General features: G+C 36.2%; 1 protein-coding gene across 5 annotated transcripts in view; it reads left to right on the top strand.

Moving 5' to 3' along the window:
- The window catches only part of LOC106066613 (uncharacterized), a 188,279-nt gene that overhangs the window by 107,474 nt on the left and 62,491 nt on the right, over nucleotides 1–18,314 (top strand). For all 5 annotated transcript variants that reach the window (XR_008778244.1, XR_008778246.1, XR_008778245.1 and 2 more), the window contains 2 exons: nucleotides 11,230–11,357; nucleotides 13,268–13,445. Coding sequence is in view for 2 of the 5 variants with exons in the window: in XM_056031276.1 (XP_055887251.1) it covers nucleotides 11,230–11,357; nucleotides 13,268–13,445 (306 nt within the window). In the remaining 3 variants the exon portion in view is untranslated. The remainder of the gene's footprint in view (nucleotides 1–11,229; nucleotides 11,358–13,267; nucleotides 13,446–18,314) is intronic.

Genomic DNA, 18,314 nt, shown 5'->3' with positions numbered 1-18,314 from the left:
CGGGTGAACAAATACACGATCGAAAATTGCAACCTTTCTGGACAAAACATGAAGCTACTAATAGTGAATAGAATAAACTACAACTGGACAAGCTACTCATCCAAATCACTTGAAAGATGACCACTATTACAAGTTATCCTGACATGATCAATGTCTTATCTTTCGCCTGAGAACCGAACACAACAGAAAGTGTCACACCTTTCAGAAGGTGAAAATTAGAGGGAGTGAAAGCTGCCCTTGTGGAGTGTCACCAGACTGCCCTTGTGGAGTGTCACCAGACTGCCCTTGTGGAGTGTCACCAGACTGCCCTTGTGGAGTGTCACCAGACTGCCCTTGTGGAGTGTCACCAGACTGCCCTTGTGGAGTGTCACCAGACTGCCCTTGTGGAGTGTCACCAGACTGCCCTTGTGGAGCGTCACCAGACTGCCCTTGTGGAGTGTCACCAGACTGCCCTTGTGGAGTGTCACCAGACTGCCCTTGTGGAGTGTCACCAGACTGCCCTTGTGAAGTGTCACCAGACTGCCCTTGTGGAGTGTCACCAGACTGCCCTTGTGGAGTGTCACCAGACTGCCCTTGTGGAGTGTCACCAGACTATTCCGACCCATTCCTTCAAGACTGCATCTTCCATCATGAGACAAAAACAAGATACTGGGCTCCTATGTAACAAAACTATATGAAGAGCTGGCCGATCTGGGAAACCACTGCGCAGTTCATCCGAGATATTAGTCTTGTCCTCCTGAGCCCTCCAACAGCATAATGAGAACAAAGAAAAAGACAAAAGTAAATGTCCACAGTCCCAAAATAGGAACAAAAACACAAACTTTGTTTTCCTTCATTTCTTTTCTAATGTCTTTCTGACTGGCCAGCTGTCCAACTAAGACTGACCATTACCCATGCAGGGGGGGGGGGTTAGACTGTGTAGAGATAATAAAATGACTACAGTAGGTCAACGAGTTGATCTGATCAGATCTGTCTCTAGACCAAGTGACCACGACTGACCCGGCCAGACGGCAAGATTAAAATGTATGTATATGTGTGTGTGTGTTGAAATGTGTTTGTGTGTGTGTGTTGAAATGTATTTGGTCCGGATTATTGAATGTTATTATTTTTAGTGTGTGAGTGTCGGGTGGTGTGGGAGAAAAATGTGAGTGTCGGATGGTGTGGGGAGAAATGTGAGTGTCGGATGGTGTGGGAGAGAAATGTGAGTGTCGGATGGTGTGGGAGAGAAATGTGAGTGTCGGATGGTGTGGGGGAGAAATGTGAGTGTCGGATGGTGTGGGGAGAAATGTGAGTGTCGGATGGTGTGGGGGAGAAATGTGAGTGTCGGATGGTGTGGGGAAGAAATGTGAGTGTCGGATGGTGTGGGGGAGAAATGTGAGTGTCGGATGGTGTGGGAGAGAAATGTGAGTGTCGGATGGTGTGGGGGAGAAATGTGAGTGTCGGATGGTGTGGGGGAGAAATGTGAGTGTCGGATGGTGTGGGGAAGAAATGTGAGTGTCGGATGGTGTGGGGGAGAAATGTGAGTGTCGGATGGTGTGGGAGAGAAATGTGAGTGTCGGATGGTGTGGGGGAGAAATGTGAGTGTCGGATGGTGTGGGAGAGAAATGTGAGTGTCGGATGGTGTTGGAGAGGAATGTGCATGTCTGATGGTGTGGGGGAGAAATGTGCATGTCGGATGGTGTTGGAGAGGAATGTGCATGTCTGATGGTGTGGGAGAGAAATGTGCATGTCTGATGGTGTGGGAGAGGAATGTGCATGTCGGATGGTGTGGGGGAGAAATGTGCATGTCTGATGGTGTTGGAGAGGAATGTGCATGTCTGATGGTGTGGGAGAGAAATGTGCATGTCTGATGGTGTGGGAGAGAAATGTGCATGTCTGATGGTGTGGGAGAGGAATGTGCATGTCTGATGGTGTGGGGGAGAAATGTGCGTGTCTTAGAATGCCTTGTTTTCCTTTCTCCCCCAGACAACTGTCCATTGATTCTCTTGTTGTACTTTTGACGTTAAGAAACAAAGTTCTAATAACGTCTCTCCAACGTCTCTATAATGTCGGCAAGAAAAGGAATGCAACAGTTTGAATGATCAGTTATACATTTTGGAAAACCGAGTCGCCTTTGAGTGTTGACAGAATTCAAGTAAAGGCGATATGTTGGGGTCCAGGTCTAATTTCTCCGTCTCTGTAGTGCCATTGGAGAACTCAAAAGAATGCTAGAAAGGACCGGTCAGAGATGTATGGTACTATTCTATGAAAGAGGTCTCCTTTGTGTGTCTTACTAGGGAAGGTAAACAATGTTTAGGTGTTTTATCCCAATGGGCTACAATGGATGCGCCAAAGAACCATAAGTTGATTGAGTGGTCTCTCTCACACTGTTAAATTAGAGGAGACAATGAATGCCTTTTAAGTGGTCAACACAACTATCAGTGTGGATGGAGACGTTGTATGTAGGACCGTTTCACTAGTGAACACAAAAGTAAACAATCATTTCGAATATTTGTGGCTGAGGGGCAAACATCGCGTTGCTACTTGTCAAGGGGCTTAAGTTCGAATCCAGACTTAGGAGAGTTGTGGTTGCTGAGGCAACGATTCCTAGTCCAATCATTATAGCGCAATGAAAAATACGTAATTTAAACTAACTATAAGCACATACTGTATAATTTCATTACATTAATGCATTCGCGGTCCAGTTGAGAGAAGAGGGTGACATGGCCCTTACTAATGTCCTTTCCAACTAGATGTTCTTTACCTCTGTTCCCAGATCTAGTTCCTAGACATCAGTTCTATCGTCTGGCTGTGTTGTCACGTGAGACTCTCAGTTAAAACCAGCAATTTATCAATGGAACTAAAAGTGCCGTTCTATGGATTACAAACTCTGGCGCTCAGATGGAAAGATTTGAAGGTTTAGACCAGAAAAAAAATCTGGCCACTGAAAGAGGGAAAAATGAAATGGGAGATTTTGGAGAACTATTTTGGGCTGTAATCTAAAGGCATGGTATTAGATTGAACACTGTAATGGCGTGCACACCAAAGTATTGATGTGGTCTGTGGGGTTAAAATAGCAAGTGGCTGTACTTTCAAATGTGAGGACATTTTTTTTTCAATTTTAGCTACTTTCCTTGTGAAAAGCCACTTTAAATTTTTTGATTTATCACTTTGTCTTGCACAATAAGATCTGAAAACTAAAAGCGCTTTTGAAAATCCGATCTAACAACGTCTTTGTCGTGTTCGATATTTGGAGAACAACTTTTATTCATCTGAAAGTAAACCTTATAAGTTACTATATTTGAAACTACTTTAGTCATCTGAAACTAAAAATTTTAATCGGTTGCGGTCTAAAATACTACTTTTAGTCATCTGAAAGTAAACCTTATAAGTTATTATATATAAAACAACTTTGAGTCATCTTAAAAAATGAAACTTATAAGTTGTTTCATTCGAAACTACTTTTATTCATCTGAAAGTGAACCTTATAAGTTGTATCATTCGAAACTACTTTTAGTCATCTGAAAGTGAACCTTATACATTGTCACAATCGAAACTACTTAGAGTCATCTGAAAGTGAACCTTATCAGTTATCGTGTATAGAAGAACTTTGACTCATCTAAAAGGAAACACTATTTATTTCTTTTCAATGTTGAACATACATATTGTATGCATGTAAATCTAAACCATTTTGAAAATGATGTGAACATAATTTCCCATAAGTCTTTTCTCAAAAGCTACATCCATTATCAGAATTAAATTTTCATATCTTCATCTTGAAGGAAATAGCAAAGTTTGTTTATAGTCTTCTAAAAGAATATCAGTTTGTTTTAAGATGCAGTTCGTGGTAAGTACTGTTGAACCTGCGTAACGTAAGCTTCAAATATATAAATGTACAACAGTTGGAATTCCGAAAGCTAACAATTTTTTATAATTAAAATATGTTCGCATATTTTATGCATGGAGATATAAACCAAAGTGTTGTTTTTTTCATGGATCTAGGTTACATTGATATGCAACTGTTAATTGATTGTATAAAATGTTTCTAAGGTTTGTGCGGAAATTAGTGTGTGAAAATGACTTATTCCCAAGGGCCCCTCTTTATTTTACTATTATATAACCTACTTATTAACTACGAAAATATGTATTTACGTATTCATGTTTAAACTTAATCATGTTAATAAGTGACTTACATTAAAGCAGGTCATTAAAGCAGGTCATTAGCTTTCCTGGTTGGTTTGATTTGGTAGGAATAAAGTTATCAAATAAGTAAGTTTAACTTAACAGTATATTTCTACGAGAAAAAAAATGTTTTGAAGTAAAAATCGAGAATCAACAAAAGGAAAGTCATGTGACCAGTGTATGTAACATAAATAACACTAAGTACTCCCACGTCGTCTTGTAAGTTTCCGCAGGGATCCGGAATAAAAATAAAGCGTTCATGAGATCATGAGATCAATTATTCCTCATATAAATATCATGGTTTAATTAGACAAAACGTCAGTAAGACTCAATAATTAGGAAAAATGCGTTTCTCATTTATAAGTGAAGACAAACCTCTAAAATGACTCTATTATTTCATTATAATTCCATTAGTTCGCCCTAACTTCAAATTTTATTGTGTCTTGTATTCTTCTGAATGTATTCTACATTCATATAAAACTCAGGGTCCAAATTCAGCATCTTCTTATTTTCTATGTACATCAGTGTGGCTGTTGGAGGCCAACGTTTACTCCGAAATGCTGATTGTTTTTAGTACATGGGAAATGGAATCAGTTCTGTTGGTTGTATTTAGTACATGAGAAATGGAATCAGTTCTGTTGGTTGTATTTAGTACATGAGAAATGGAATCAGTTCTGTTGGTTGTATTTAGCACATGGGAAATGGAATCAGTTCTGTTGGTTGTATTTAGTACATGAGAAATGGAATCAGTTCTGTTGGTTGTATTTAGTACATGGGAAATGGAATCAGTTCTGCTGGTTGTATTTAGCACATGAGAAATGGAATCAGTTCTGTTGGTTGTATTTAGTACATGAGAAATGGAATCAGTTCTGTTGGTTGTATTTAGTACATGGGAAATGGAATCAGTTCTGTTGGTTGTATTCAGTACATGGGAAATGGAATCAGTTCTGCTGGTTGTATTTAGTACATGGGAAATGGAATCAGTTCTGCTGGTTGTATTTAGTACATGGGAAATGGAATCAGTTCTGCTGGTTGTATTTAGTACATGGGAAATGGAATCAGTTCTGTTGGTTGTATTTAGTACATGAGAAATGGAATCAGTTCTGTTGGTTGTATTTAGTACATGAGAAATGGAATCAGTTCTGTTGGTTGTATTTAGTACATGAGAAATGGAATCAGTTCTGTTGGTTGTATTTAGTACATGAGAAATGGAATCAGTTCTGTTGGTTGTATTTAGTACATGGGAAATGGAATCAGTTCTGTTGGTTGTATTTAGTACATGGGAAATGGAATCAGTTCTGTTGGTTGTATTTAGTACATGAGAAATGGAATCAGTTCTGCTGGTTGTATTTAGTACATGGGAAATTGAATCAGTTCTGTTGGTTGTATTTAGTACATGGGAAATTGAATCAGTTCTGCTGGTTGTATTCAGTACATGGGAAATGGAATCAGTTCTGTTGGTTGTATTTAGTACATGAGAAATGGAATCAGTTCTGTTGGTTGTATTTAGTACATGGGAAATGGAATCAGTTCTGTTGGTTTCATTTGAAGAATCTTGTCTTTGTTTTTAATTGTGTTTCTTTCTATTTCTTTTTATTCAAAGCTACTCTCAGCTTATCGCCAACTATGTCAATCTTGAGCTTATGTTGGGCTCGATCAACAAGAAATATTCAGTATGCCAGTTCAAGTGTTCAGTTCCTCTTGAAGTACCCATTCCAAAAGTCTATTATAATCAATACCTTCACGTGTCAAGCCCACATTAGTTGGCATAAATACAATGGCATATACCTTTCTATATTTTGCTTGATTGAGACTACAGAAGAGTGTGTGTGTGTGTGTGTGTGTGTGGTGTCAACTTTAATAGATTGTAAGAACAACGAACAAACAAAACGTGTACTAAATAGTCTGTTAGTCTTAGTGTTAGTCTTAGTGTTAGTCTTAGTGTTAGTCTTAGTGTTGGTCTTTGTGTTAGTCTTAGTGTTAGTCTTAGTGTTGGTCTTAGTGTTGGTCTTAGTGTTAGTCTTAGTGTTAGTCTTAGTGTTCGTCTTAGTGTTCGTCTTAGTGTTGGTCTTAGTGTTAGTCTTAGTGTTCGTCTTTCGTTAGGTCAATTTTAAATTTGTTTCAAATAAAAAATTAGTTTGTAACTAATTTACAAGACCTGATAATTACTTTCACCGTTACATTTTTGTTAGTTGTGAACTAGATTATTAGATTGTCTTTTCTGAACTTTATCGTTCTCGGTAGTTTGTGATGCCAAAAGTGTGACTTATTTAGTAATTCTAACAACGGAACCAAAGCTTCTAGTCACGTGACAAACCATGTGATCTACGTCATAGACATAATTTGATTTTTTAAGAGTTCTCTTTCAAATAAATAATTGTTTGCTGTGTCAGTGGTTCGTAAGACTAAACACACACACACACACTATTTGCAGTGTTAGTTTCTCTTGTAGTTCTGTGACGAGTGTTTGAATGGGCAAGAATTTGTCGTGAAGGGAGACTTCATTTAAAGCTGGAGCCCTAGGCAGGGTCGGGGTACGCTAGTAGAGACCCTAATAAGATTTTTTAGGCCTCTACCCTCTTTAGAGAAAATAGACTTATTTAAAGCTAGGGATGATAAACAAAAAGAGTATCTGTATCTAAAAACATCATTTTCCTTCTTTAATAGATTTAGTCTGCACATTTGTTTTAAGTTTGTGAAAGTTCCGGACATCTGCACTGTCAATGCGGCACTTGTCCTAGACTGCTACCACTGTTCGGATGTTTGTTGAATGATCGAAACTAAAGGATATGACCGAGTCCACAAGAAACCTTTAGGTTTTCAATTATTTAAAGACATTCCATTAGCGAAAGGAATTATATTTTAGTTCTGAGCTAAGCTTGTCTCCAGGGCGCTGGGCTAACACGTGTCATTATTGAGATGTTCATATCTTCAGGAGTCCAGAATGTTGTTGTGGGTCCAGAATGTTGTCAGTCCAGAATGTTGTTGTTAGTCCAGAATGTTGTTGTGAGTCTAGAATGTTGTTGTGAGTAATAATAATTTAATCTATAAAACGCTGTTAACAAACAAAATGTAGGCTCAAGGCGCTGTGACAACATTACAAACATAAACACGAGAGCTAAAATGACAAACTAATCTTAAAAAGTTTTAAACAGATAGGTCTTTATGTTCTTCTTGAATGTAGTGTAGCATGTCTGTGTGAGATTAATGGGGAGTGAGCTCCAAACCTTTGGTCCGTGCACTGAAAAAGCCGCAGACCGTAGCTTTGTAGGGAGAAATGGGGTCGCCTAGAAACGTTGAGTCCATTGAACGCGCAGCTCTCTCTGATGGACATATGGAGTGATCAGTTCACTAAGGTACAAGGGCATTTCTTTATTGTAGATACACTGATGACAAAGTGTGGCCACCTTGTAGTCGATTCTCGTTTTCACGGGAAGCCAATGGAGAGTTCGCAAGTGAGTAGTATCAGAATCTCGTCTTGTTTTTCTTAGGACTATTCTTGCGGCGTTGCACTGAATTCGTTGCATCTTGCCGATTTTGTCATCGGGTATACCTGCTAGTCAAGGCTGGAGAGTATGAATGCCACAGCTAACATTTTTGTTGATTCTGTTGTTAAAATAGGTCGGAGCTGGCCTAATCTGCGCAGCTGAAGATAAAGACCCTTACACTCTCTTCATGGCTGGACGGGCAAAGTTAGTCAAAATGTAGAACATAGGTCTGTCAGTTGGAAGCTCAAGTGGCGGCGTGGTTTGAATGTGGAACGGTGCGGGAAAAAATGGAACCAAAGAGGGAACGTTGCCTTCTGTTGATTGATTTCAAGATTCTCAGAAAGTTCTAGGCCATGTTTGTAATGTGAATGTCGTGCATTCGATCCTCATACTGATCGATTCCTTTTTTTAAAATATAAACTGTTTTGTTTTATTTGAATACATGACAGTAAGTGAAATTTAAAACGTTACTACAGATAGTGACCTGTTGTTTCCTAATTCTGACATTCTGAATTCAAGTCACGTTTAAAAGTGTTTTGTAGGTAAGGACAAATGCGGTCTTCTTTTTTTTCCCTTCAAAACCTAAAGATCACTTTGACATTACTTTACGAATGTACCTTGTGGTCAATGACCAACAGAATCTCTGTCATTTGATAGCTCTGGGAACTCCTCCAACAGGTTTGGAACTTCACGTCGCCGTTTTGTAACCATAAAAGGTTTAATAATTAGGAAATGTGGTTCAGTGTCAAAGCATGCGGACCAGAATATACCGTCCCTCCCCCCATACCTTGAAAGCAGACGACAGCCAGTAGAAATATCGAAATTTACTAAAAGATTTAGTGCCTGAGAGAGATCAATAATCTTAACGCTGGTATAGCTCAGAGAAACGTAGGGTCAATGTTGAAACTCTTTGTAAGCTGATTACAAGAGAAAGTAAGGGTCAGAGAATGAAAGAGCAAGATGAGGGTGACCGAGAACAAAAGAGAAAGAAGCGGTCAGAGAAAGAGAGAGAAAGAAGGAGTCAGAGAAAGTGAGAGATAGAGGGACTCAGAGAAAGAAAGAGGCGGGCAGAGAGAATGAGAGAAAGAAGATGTAAAAGGAAATAGTAACAAAAGTCAGATAAAGAAAAAGGGAATGGAAGGTTTTCAAAACAAAATAAACAGACACACGGGACAGGAGAAAGAAAAGTGATTACAAAAAAAAAAAAAATGAAGAAAGAGTGAAGACAGAAGGTTACCAAAAAAGGACTAAACAAGAATCCATATCTTGATGTTTCTTAGAGTAAGTGAAACAGAGCGTGGCGATATACAAACAGACATCTAGACATATATCAAAAACAGACATTAAGAAACTTTGTGATAGACAAAGAAAAAGAGAGAAAGAGAGAAAGAGAGAGGTCCAACTGACAGACTCAGAAAATAAATGAGACCAAATAATAGAATCCACATGGTGATCAGTAAAGACTCCTGGACCTGGACATAAGCTTCAGCTCACCCTGGGCCATTGTAATTGACAGACAATTAGGAGACTTTCTCCGGGTCTTCTTTCTATTTCACTGAGCGAGGTCTACTTGTTCACTTACACTATATTGATGGCGCCATGATTTAGGCTTCATAAACTAGCTAATTATTATATACATAAAGAATGATTGCATTCTAGAAGTTTCTAGGAAACTCGATCTTTTCTGTCTTAGAAAAGTACTAATCTTTAGTTTTCAAAGTTTAGAAATAATGCAATGGCATTTTCTCGGAATTTAATTAGAATGGGTTATTAATCACAGAACTATATATTCACGCAAATTTATGAAATAAAGCCATTGCCTGTTAGTTTCCAATCCATTGAGATTATGTTTCGAAAATCCTAGATCGAAATAATTCACGTCTGTTGAGTTTAATCATCTTATGTACATTTAAATAGATTGATTACCTAGATCTTTCTAGATTATGTATCTAAAAATTGCAAAATAATAAATATGAGACAAGAGTACTCTTATTTTGGATGTTCAATTACTAGATCTAGATCTAAACAATAAATTATATTTTGGGGCTACATAGAGAAGGGTTGAAAAACAAATTACTTCTTATACCTACTTTATAAAACAACTTGCTACTTATACATAGATCTAGGTCTGTGGGAAAACTGTTATAACGATTTGTGTGGATATTTCAAAGGCCTGTTTATATATGCATCATTATGAATAGAGTTAATAATTAGCCCCGCTTCAGTATACAGTTAACGAGTGTAGTATATAATGGTGCTGACAAGGTCGGATTTAAGAGAGGGCAGGCGAGGCTACAGCCCCGGGCTCTCCACAACAAAGGGGCCTCGACAAAAGAGAAAATATATCCAAATTTCCAGGAGTCTGATACTTTTCAGTATTTTTTTTTCTCATATTTAACGCTAACACTTTAAATCTTACGTCGGGTGGCAACAATGGCGTGATTAAGAAGTGTCCGCTTGTTATAACAATTGTGTAACATACTAGGAATATGTAACTACTGTTACAGCTCCGGATTTACGGTAGTGCGCCTACCAAAGGTCTTACCTTCCACAAACTCAAACAGTTTTTTTTTAAACTAAAATATGCAAATTAAATATGAAAAAAAGTGAAAGTGGGATGCTATATATGAATACCACATTTCTTTCTTCTAGAATATGGCATGCTTTTAGATATCAATATTTGTTACTTATTTGTGGATCTTTATCATAGCTTTCGAAAGAGCGTAGAGGCCGCCACAAAAATCTTGCCCGGTGCCTCCACGTACTTAAATCCGGCCCTGATAGTCGTTTATATATATATATATTACTAGATCTAGATTGCATACCTGATGATGAAAAGGATTGATTCAACATGGTGTGCATTCTTCCTCCTATTCTAGCTAAAAGATGCTGTTGTATGGTTGGCTATAGTGTAGTTTGCTTTTTAGAAGAACGCTGTCCTCTCGAGATCGACCTTTGGAGTGTTGAGGCCCTGTGCGAAACGCCTTTAGAGGCTCCATTATTGGCTTCTTAGAAAGTCATAGTAACCTTCACCCTCACCTATCTCTTAGTCTGATGAATTGTAGAGGCACCACACATGATCTGCCAACCATCTTTCTCCATTCCTCTCTGTCTTTTGCATTGGGTAGAATCTCTTTCAATGACAAGCCCTCCCATTATTTTATGTTGTTTTCAGCGTTTTCTCTGTCTGCCTCTTTTTCTTTTTCCTGGTACTGTTCCCTGAAGGAATGTCTCGGCGAACCCTAAAGATCTGTGATTTGGCAAAAAAGTTTTAGTTTGCGGTTTATTTTTTTGAAAGTTCATCGTGGGGTCTTGTGATCCTGTGTTACTGTATTTCTTGGTAAAAAGTAAAATCCCTCTTTCAAGCTCAAGGTCTTGTGAGGTCGCACTTTTTACACCCCTTTATATCCGGGCCTGCTGCTCCTCAAGAGGTTGCTGGGCTGTTATGAGGCATTCAGTATGAATTCATATCACGCAAAAAGCGCACAGTCATTCAACTGCATACAGTTAATATCTTTCAAAGAGTAATCAATTACTTCAAAAGTGACGTAATCATACTTTTTATATTTTTTTTTTGCAGACGTGACCAATGGGAAGATTCTGACATTCTGTAGACTCCAGGTGAAGGTTGGATGGGACTCTTACTTGACACCTGCTGACGGACCAGATTTAGACATACCGCCGTCCCTATCGGCTCATGGCATCGGTGTAAGTACGCTTTTTTTTTTAGACTTTTACTTAAGGAACTCTTTACTCTATCTATTGTGTTTTTATACTTAAGAAACTCTTTACTCTATCTATTGTGTTTTTATACTTAAGAAACTCTTTACTCTATCTATTGTGTTTTTATACTTAAGAAACTCTTTACTCTATCTATTGTGTTTTTATACTTAAGGAACTCTTTACTCTATCTATTGTGTTTTTATACTTAAGAAACTCTTTACTCTATCTATTGTGTTTTTATACTTAAGGAACTCTTTACTCTATCTATTGTGTTTTTATACTTAAGGAACTCTTTACTCTATCTATTGTGTTTTTATACTTAAGGAACTCTTTACTCTATCTATTCTCTTTGGAACTCTTATATGTCTAGATCTCTTTAAAGGTTTTGAAACATTTCAGTAACAAAATTATAGTTTTTGATTAGGTTTTAGACTTTGAAGGACTATTTGTCTATCGTGTTTATTCTGTCTCTGGAATGTTCTCAACCGTTCTTATACGAGTAGCTGTTCTTGTTTGTATCTCTATTTGAAGCAGCTTACTTCTGTTAGAAATATTCTTGCAAGATGGCCAAGAAAGACTTTTCTTCTTCACTAAACAAAGAAATGATATGTGAGACGTATGGTCGAACACTGGAGGTCACACACTGTCAACAAGATTACTTTTGCATCATTATAAAAGTAATTTTAGAGTCTCAATTGACTAGTCGTACAGAAACCCGACATCTCGATTGACTTGGTAGTACATTCAGTTCTCTCTTTACATTTCTTTCATTCTTTCTGTCTTTTTATTTCTTTCTTTCTCTCTCTCTCTCTCTCTCTCTTAGTTTTTCTATCTTTATTTTTCTCTTATTCTTTCTAATTCTCTCTTTCTATCTATCCCTCTATTTCTCGTTCTTTCTCTTTGTTTTTACCTTTCTCTCCTGTCACTATGTCTCCATGTCAGATATCGACTTTGTTCACGCTTGAATTCCTCACAGACTTACAATGTTGTAACAACGACCTCATTGGGGGAGGGGTAAGCAATGTCGGCCCCAGTGGACAGTGGGCCACTCTAAAGCTTCTCTTTACCGCTAAATATTCTCCCTCTCTGCCACCACGCTAATGAGCGAAGCCAATCTTTTTATACGCCCCTGTCTTTGCTGCACTGGTCACTTTTATTTTTAACCAGATAGTCCGCAAATGATGTCTGGGTTTTCCATCAGACGTTCGGTGATTTCTAAGCCGAAGTAGCGTCATGGTTGATTGATTGCAACTTCTTCCCGAGGCTCTGCTGACAATCCTTATCCTTTTTTCAATAAGACATTTCCTCCAGAGTCTGAGTGCCTCCATGTCTACAATGTAGTCTCAATATTGTGTACATGTGATTTCTACTTTACTACTTTCTAGATAGTCAGAAGAAGGAATATTCTCGTTGGATGTCTCATTTCCGCTCAGTTCAATAAAATAAGAAAATTTTCTAGAAATTTAGATACTATGGTACATTTGACACTACAGCTGATGTCAAAAACTTTGTTTTAATAATAAGAGTATTAACTTAATTTATAGAGCGCTGTTAACAAACAAAGTGTAGGCTCAAGGCTCTGTGATAACATGACCAACGTAAACACGAGAGCTAAAGTGACAAACTAAAATCTAAACAAAGATTTAAACTGATAGGTCTTCATGTTTTCCTTGCATGTAGTGTAGCACGGTGCTTATCTATAAATAGTTACATACATGTCTCTTATTGATAAACTGAATCTGTTTTATTCTTAGTTCCAATATTTCTATTAAGTTCTTTGGTTTATAGCTTTCGTTGTTTTTTTTTCTGTTGGATAAATGGGACATTTCGTATTCCTCTTATTTGTAATTGAACCAGTACAAGAGTCCATTTTGTTCTCGCTAATCTTTCGACAGATGGAGAAAACGGAGTTTGGCGAGATTGTCACGAAAGTTTCCGGCATCATCCGGGGCACCAACAAGTTACCATGGTTACTATCTGCGCAGCCTTTGGCCGCTCTCCTATTGGCTGGAACGCTCTGGCTTCCTGCCTTCATTGCAGTGTTGGTGGTCCACGTGGATGACGACAGCGGAAGTAAGTCTCTTGTTTAACTACCTACACAACAAACAAGTGTTTCTTTAATTATCTGCCCCTTGCCTAGTCTCCCAAGCCCCGAATGCTTTCGTACCGATCAGCAATGGACCACCTTAGCGTGCGCCACTACCACCGCACAGCATAAGCACCAAGCAGCTCAAGTACAAACAAAAAACACAAACACTATAATGTTTTCCATCTTTCTAAATTATTTTTAATAAGTTTTCTTTTTTTAAAAGTTTTTTTCTAGGTTTTTTTTTCTAGTTCTTTTTTAAGTTTTTAAAATTCTGGCTTGTTTCCCATCTTAACCAATCTAAAGCTCTGGGGAAAAAAATGTAAATTACTTTTGAACATTAACTTGGGTTGAAGCCGCTGCTTCCTGTTAACGCTCCCGTGGGTTGTTTAGGTTTAATTATTATTGTCTAGGCTGCCTGGGCGATCCTTGTGTAGAGTTGGATGACTCTGTAAAACAGAACTGACAACTTGTAGCCAGAACAGCAATGTAATACTAGACACATTATGCAGGCGCCATCTTTGTTTTGTCACCGGAAATCCTTCCCGCTTTTTTTTTTGTTTGTTTAAAAATAAAACACCCCAGAAAAGCAAAAGTATAATTCAGAATTAATGAAGTAATGGAATGTTGAGTTTGTGTTTGACCTTCAGGTTTTTAACCCTTGAAACAAATGCCAGAACCAAACATAAGTCTATGAATAGATACACGTCATAGTAACAAATAAAATATCTCAGATTATTTTCATTATTTATCGGTGTTTGTCCCCCCCCTCCCCCCCCCCCCCCAAGAACTCTAGCTTTTGATAGTCGACATGTCCCATAGAGGAATCGAATGGTCTTCACGTGATATTCACACATATACATGCATTGAACATTAAGACTCTCTAGTTGTAAATACAGTATAATTATTTAATATTCCGATACTGCATATATATATATATATATATGTTGGATTATCTAATACTTAGAGCTTGGATGTATGTCTTGGTTTTTTGTTTAATGTATGTGTGTGCTACATTTAAAAACATAGATCAACTTGTTCATGTCTGCTACATTGAAATATTTCTCAAATTTCGCCTGGACATCATGTTATACGCTTTTGTTTGGCCAAAGGAGCGCTTCGGTTTCTGGTAACGCTTAAATTCAGTTGAGTGGACAAAGTTGTTACAGACGACCTGACATATTGAAACGCACGTGACGTGTAAGGTGTTGTGTCTGAGGCTAAACTAATGTATGGACACATATACAAATGGCATATAAGTTGTATTATTTTGAACATGTACCAAAGTACAGCTACACACACACACACAACGTACGTTTCTTCTACAGTTATTAAAATCAATCAATTTAGTGACACTACAGCACAGTACATTAAGAAGTTCAGTACCTCTAACAAAATAAAACATTGAAATACATACTTCACGAAATAGTGACAATGATTAAAAAGGAAAAAAAACAACAGCTTTCTTGTTCTCTATGCTAGGACAAGTGCTTGCAAGAACTCTCTTTTCTTTCCAAGCGTCAATTTGAGCGTGGAACGAAGTGTCTAAATACTCGAAAGCCAGGCATCACAAAGTAATCAAATATGACATAATCGAGACACCATACTTAATTGTTCTGTTTTAAAAAGGCCCTTTTCTCTTTTCTTCTTCATCTCTATCTTGTGTGTGTGTGAGTGTGTGTGTGAGTGTGTGTGTTTACCTATTAACTTTCAACCATTCATTACCATTATTGTGTGTACTGTCTCTGGTTGGTAACTTATCAGTTGGATAGTGTCTCATCAGTTCATCTCATCCTCTATTTCCCACTCTGTTCTCTCTCTCTCTCTCTCTCTCTCTCTCTCTCTCTCTCTCTCTCTCTCTCTCCTCTCTCTCTCCTCTGACTACAAATGAATCTCTTTTAAGTTGTTTTTGTTGTTGTTTTGTTTATTTGATTAAAAGCTCGACTCCTTTATTTACTTTCTCCTGGACAGTGTTCGATAACTCTGTCTCAATAACAAACGAATTTAGTTGCGTGTGTGTGTGTTTTATGGAGAAATTAAATAAATTGTCTGCGCTGTCTCCCCCTCACCCCTTTTCCTCACCCATGGTTCAACAAGTTTAGTGTTCAACTGTTTATTATTTAGTCGACGTTTTATTCATTGGTCGACATTTTAGGCCTACTATTTAGTAGACTTTTTACTATTTAGTAGACTTTTTACTATTTAGTAGACTTTTTACTATTTAGTAGACTTTTTACTATTTAGTAGATTTTTTACTATTTAGTAGATTTTTTACTATTTAGTAGACTTTTTACTATTTAGTAGACTTTTTACTATTTAGTAGACTTTTTACTATTTAGTAGACTTTTTACTATTTAGTAGACTTTTTACTATTTAGTAGACTTTTTACTATTTAGTAGATTTTTTACTATTTAGTAGATTTTTTACTATTTAGTAGACTTTTTACTATTTAGTAGATTTTTTACTATTTAGTAGACTTTTTACTATTTAGTAGACTTTTTACTATTTAGTAGACTTTTTACTATTTAGTAGATTTTTTACTATTTAGTAGATTTTTTACTATTTAGTAGACTTTTTACTATTTAGTAGACTTTTTACTATTTAGTAGACTTTTTACTATTTAGTAGATTTTTTACTATTTAGTAGATTTTTTACTATTTAGTAGACTTTTTACTATTTAGTAGATTTTTTACTATTTAGTAGACTTTTTACTATTTAGTAGACTTTTTACTATTTAGTAGATTTTTTACTATTTAGTAGACTTTTTACTATTTAGTAGACTTTTTACTATTTAGTAGACTTTTTACTATTTAGTAGATTTTTTACTATTTAGTAGACTTTTTACTATTTAGTAAGTAGACTTTTTACTATTTAGTAGATTTTTTACTATTTAGTAGACTTTTTACTATTTAGTAAGTAGACTTTTTACTATTTAAAAAGTAGACTTTTTACTATTTAAAAAGTAGACTTTTTACTATTTAGTAGACTTTTTACTATTTAGTAGACTTTTTACTATTTAGTAGACTTTTTACTATTTAGTAGATTTTTTACTATTTACTATTTAGTAGACTTTTTAATATTTAGTAGATTTTTTACTATTTAGTAGACGTTTTACTATTTAGTAGACTTTTTACTATTTAGTAGACTTTTTAATATTTAGTAGATTTTTTACTATTTAGTAGACGTTTTACTATTTAGTAGACTTTTTACTATTTAGTAGACTTTTTACTTTTTAGTAGACATTTTACTATTTAGTAGATTTTTTACTATTTAGTAGACTTTTTACTATTTAGTAGATTTTTTACTATTTAGTTGATTTTTTACTATTCGGTAGACTTTTTACTATTTAGTATACTTTTTACTATTTAGTAGATTTTTAAAAATCTTTTATAAAACTTTTATTTTTAGTAGACATTTTAAATTTTTAGTAGATTTGTTTATTCTCTAGTAGACTTTTTATTCTTTAGTAGATTTGTTTATTCTTTAGTAGACTTTTTATTATTTAGTACATTTATTTAGTTTACTTTTGTCACTTCTAAGTATCTCCGAATATCGGTTTAGTTCCTTTTGTTCCCCCATAAAGTAAAAACTTTTGTATTCTCTCTTAACGGAAGTTTGAATTTAAATATTTCCAAGCTAGGAAATGAAACTCGTTGAAAGTATTAGATCCTACATTTGATATGTTTCTGTGCCTTGAGATATTTCTATTATTATTCTATACACTTAATACGGTTTTTAATTTGTCTTCTTCGTATTTTGTATTTCTGGCATGAAAACAAAATACCCTTTTTTTTTTTTGGTATCCATGACAACGAGAACAAGGAAGTGCCATGGTGTATGACGTACAGGAATGAATGGCTATTTAAAAATCGTGTTGGATGAACGAAACAAAACAAAAACACATTTTTACGAAAGCAGCAATGAGTTTAGAAGGATAAACAGGGCTCTTTGTAATTTGAAAGTACATAGAAAAATTGCTAAATTTAAATTAATGACTTATTTTCTTTTTAAGAAACAAAAATATTTCAATGATTTACATTGACTTAAGTGCTCATAACTTAATCTCTCTTTTCTTTCTTTCTTTCTCTCTCTCTCTTTCTCTTTATTTGTGTTTTCGGCCATTCAAAGTGTTACTTAGTAATGTATTAGCAGTGAGATTCATAACTAACGAATATTGACATTTGACTAGAGTAACACCTTTAGTAAAATCATTAATTTAGAAAGCCTTCAGGATTGAAAACTTAAAAGTAAAGTAGAAATTATACGTAAAACACTGAACCATAATCTTCAAATACAAAAACTAAACTTTATAAAATACTCAGAAAGACTCAAAGAGACACATTCCTTGTTCCATATGCTAGGACAAATTTGTAAAAAAATGCTAGTGCTTTTAGAGTGTGTAGTAGGCTGCCTGAATCAGTCAGGAAAACCAATGACTTGGCAGAGTTTAAGCCATTGATTTACATGCATTACTACATCGATCTAGGGACACGCGTAGGACATTATCATCTTCTTTTTTTTTAAAGTAACATCTATATTTTATAAGTCCTAGGGGCCCTGGACAAATGTCATATGCTGGAACCCACATATTTGTATTTTATAAGTCCGTGGGACCCTGGACAAGTGTCATACGTTGAAACCCATATATTTTGTATTTTATAAGTCCATGGGGCCCCCTGTCATACGTTGAAACCCATATATTTTGTATTTTATAAGTCCATGGGCCCCTTGTCATAGTTGGAACCCACATATTTGTATTTTATAAGTCCGTGGGGCCCCCTGTCATACGCTGGAACCCACATATTTGTATGATGTACTGACGACGACATCAGAGTCTCCTTGTCTCGCCCCCCCCT

This window comes from Biomphalaria glabrata, chromosome 5 (assembly GCF_947242115.1).
Source record: "Biomphalaria glabrata chromosome 5, xgBioGlab47.1, whole genome shotgun sequence".
NCBI lineage: Eukaryota > Metazoa > Mollusca > Gastropoda > Planorbidae > Biomphalaria > Biomphalaria glabrata.
The sequence above is the reverse complement of the archived record's forward strand: the minus strand, read 5'-3'. Positions and strand labels throughout refer to the sequence as shown.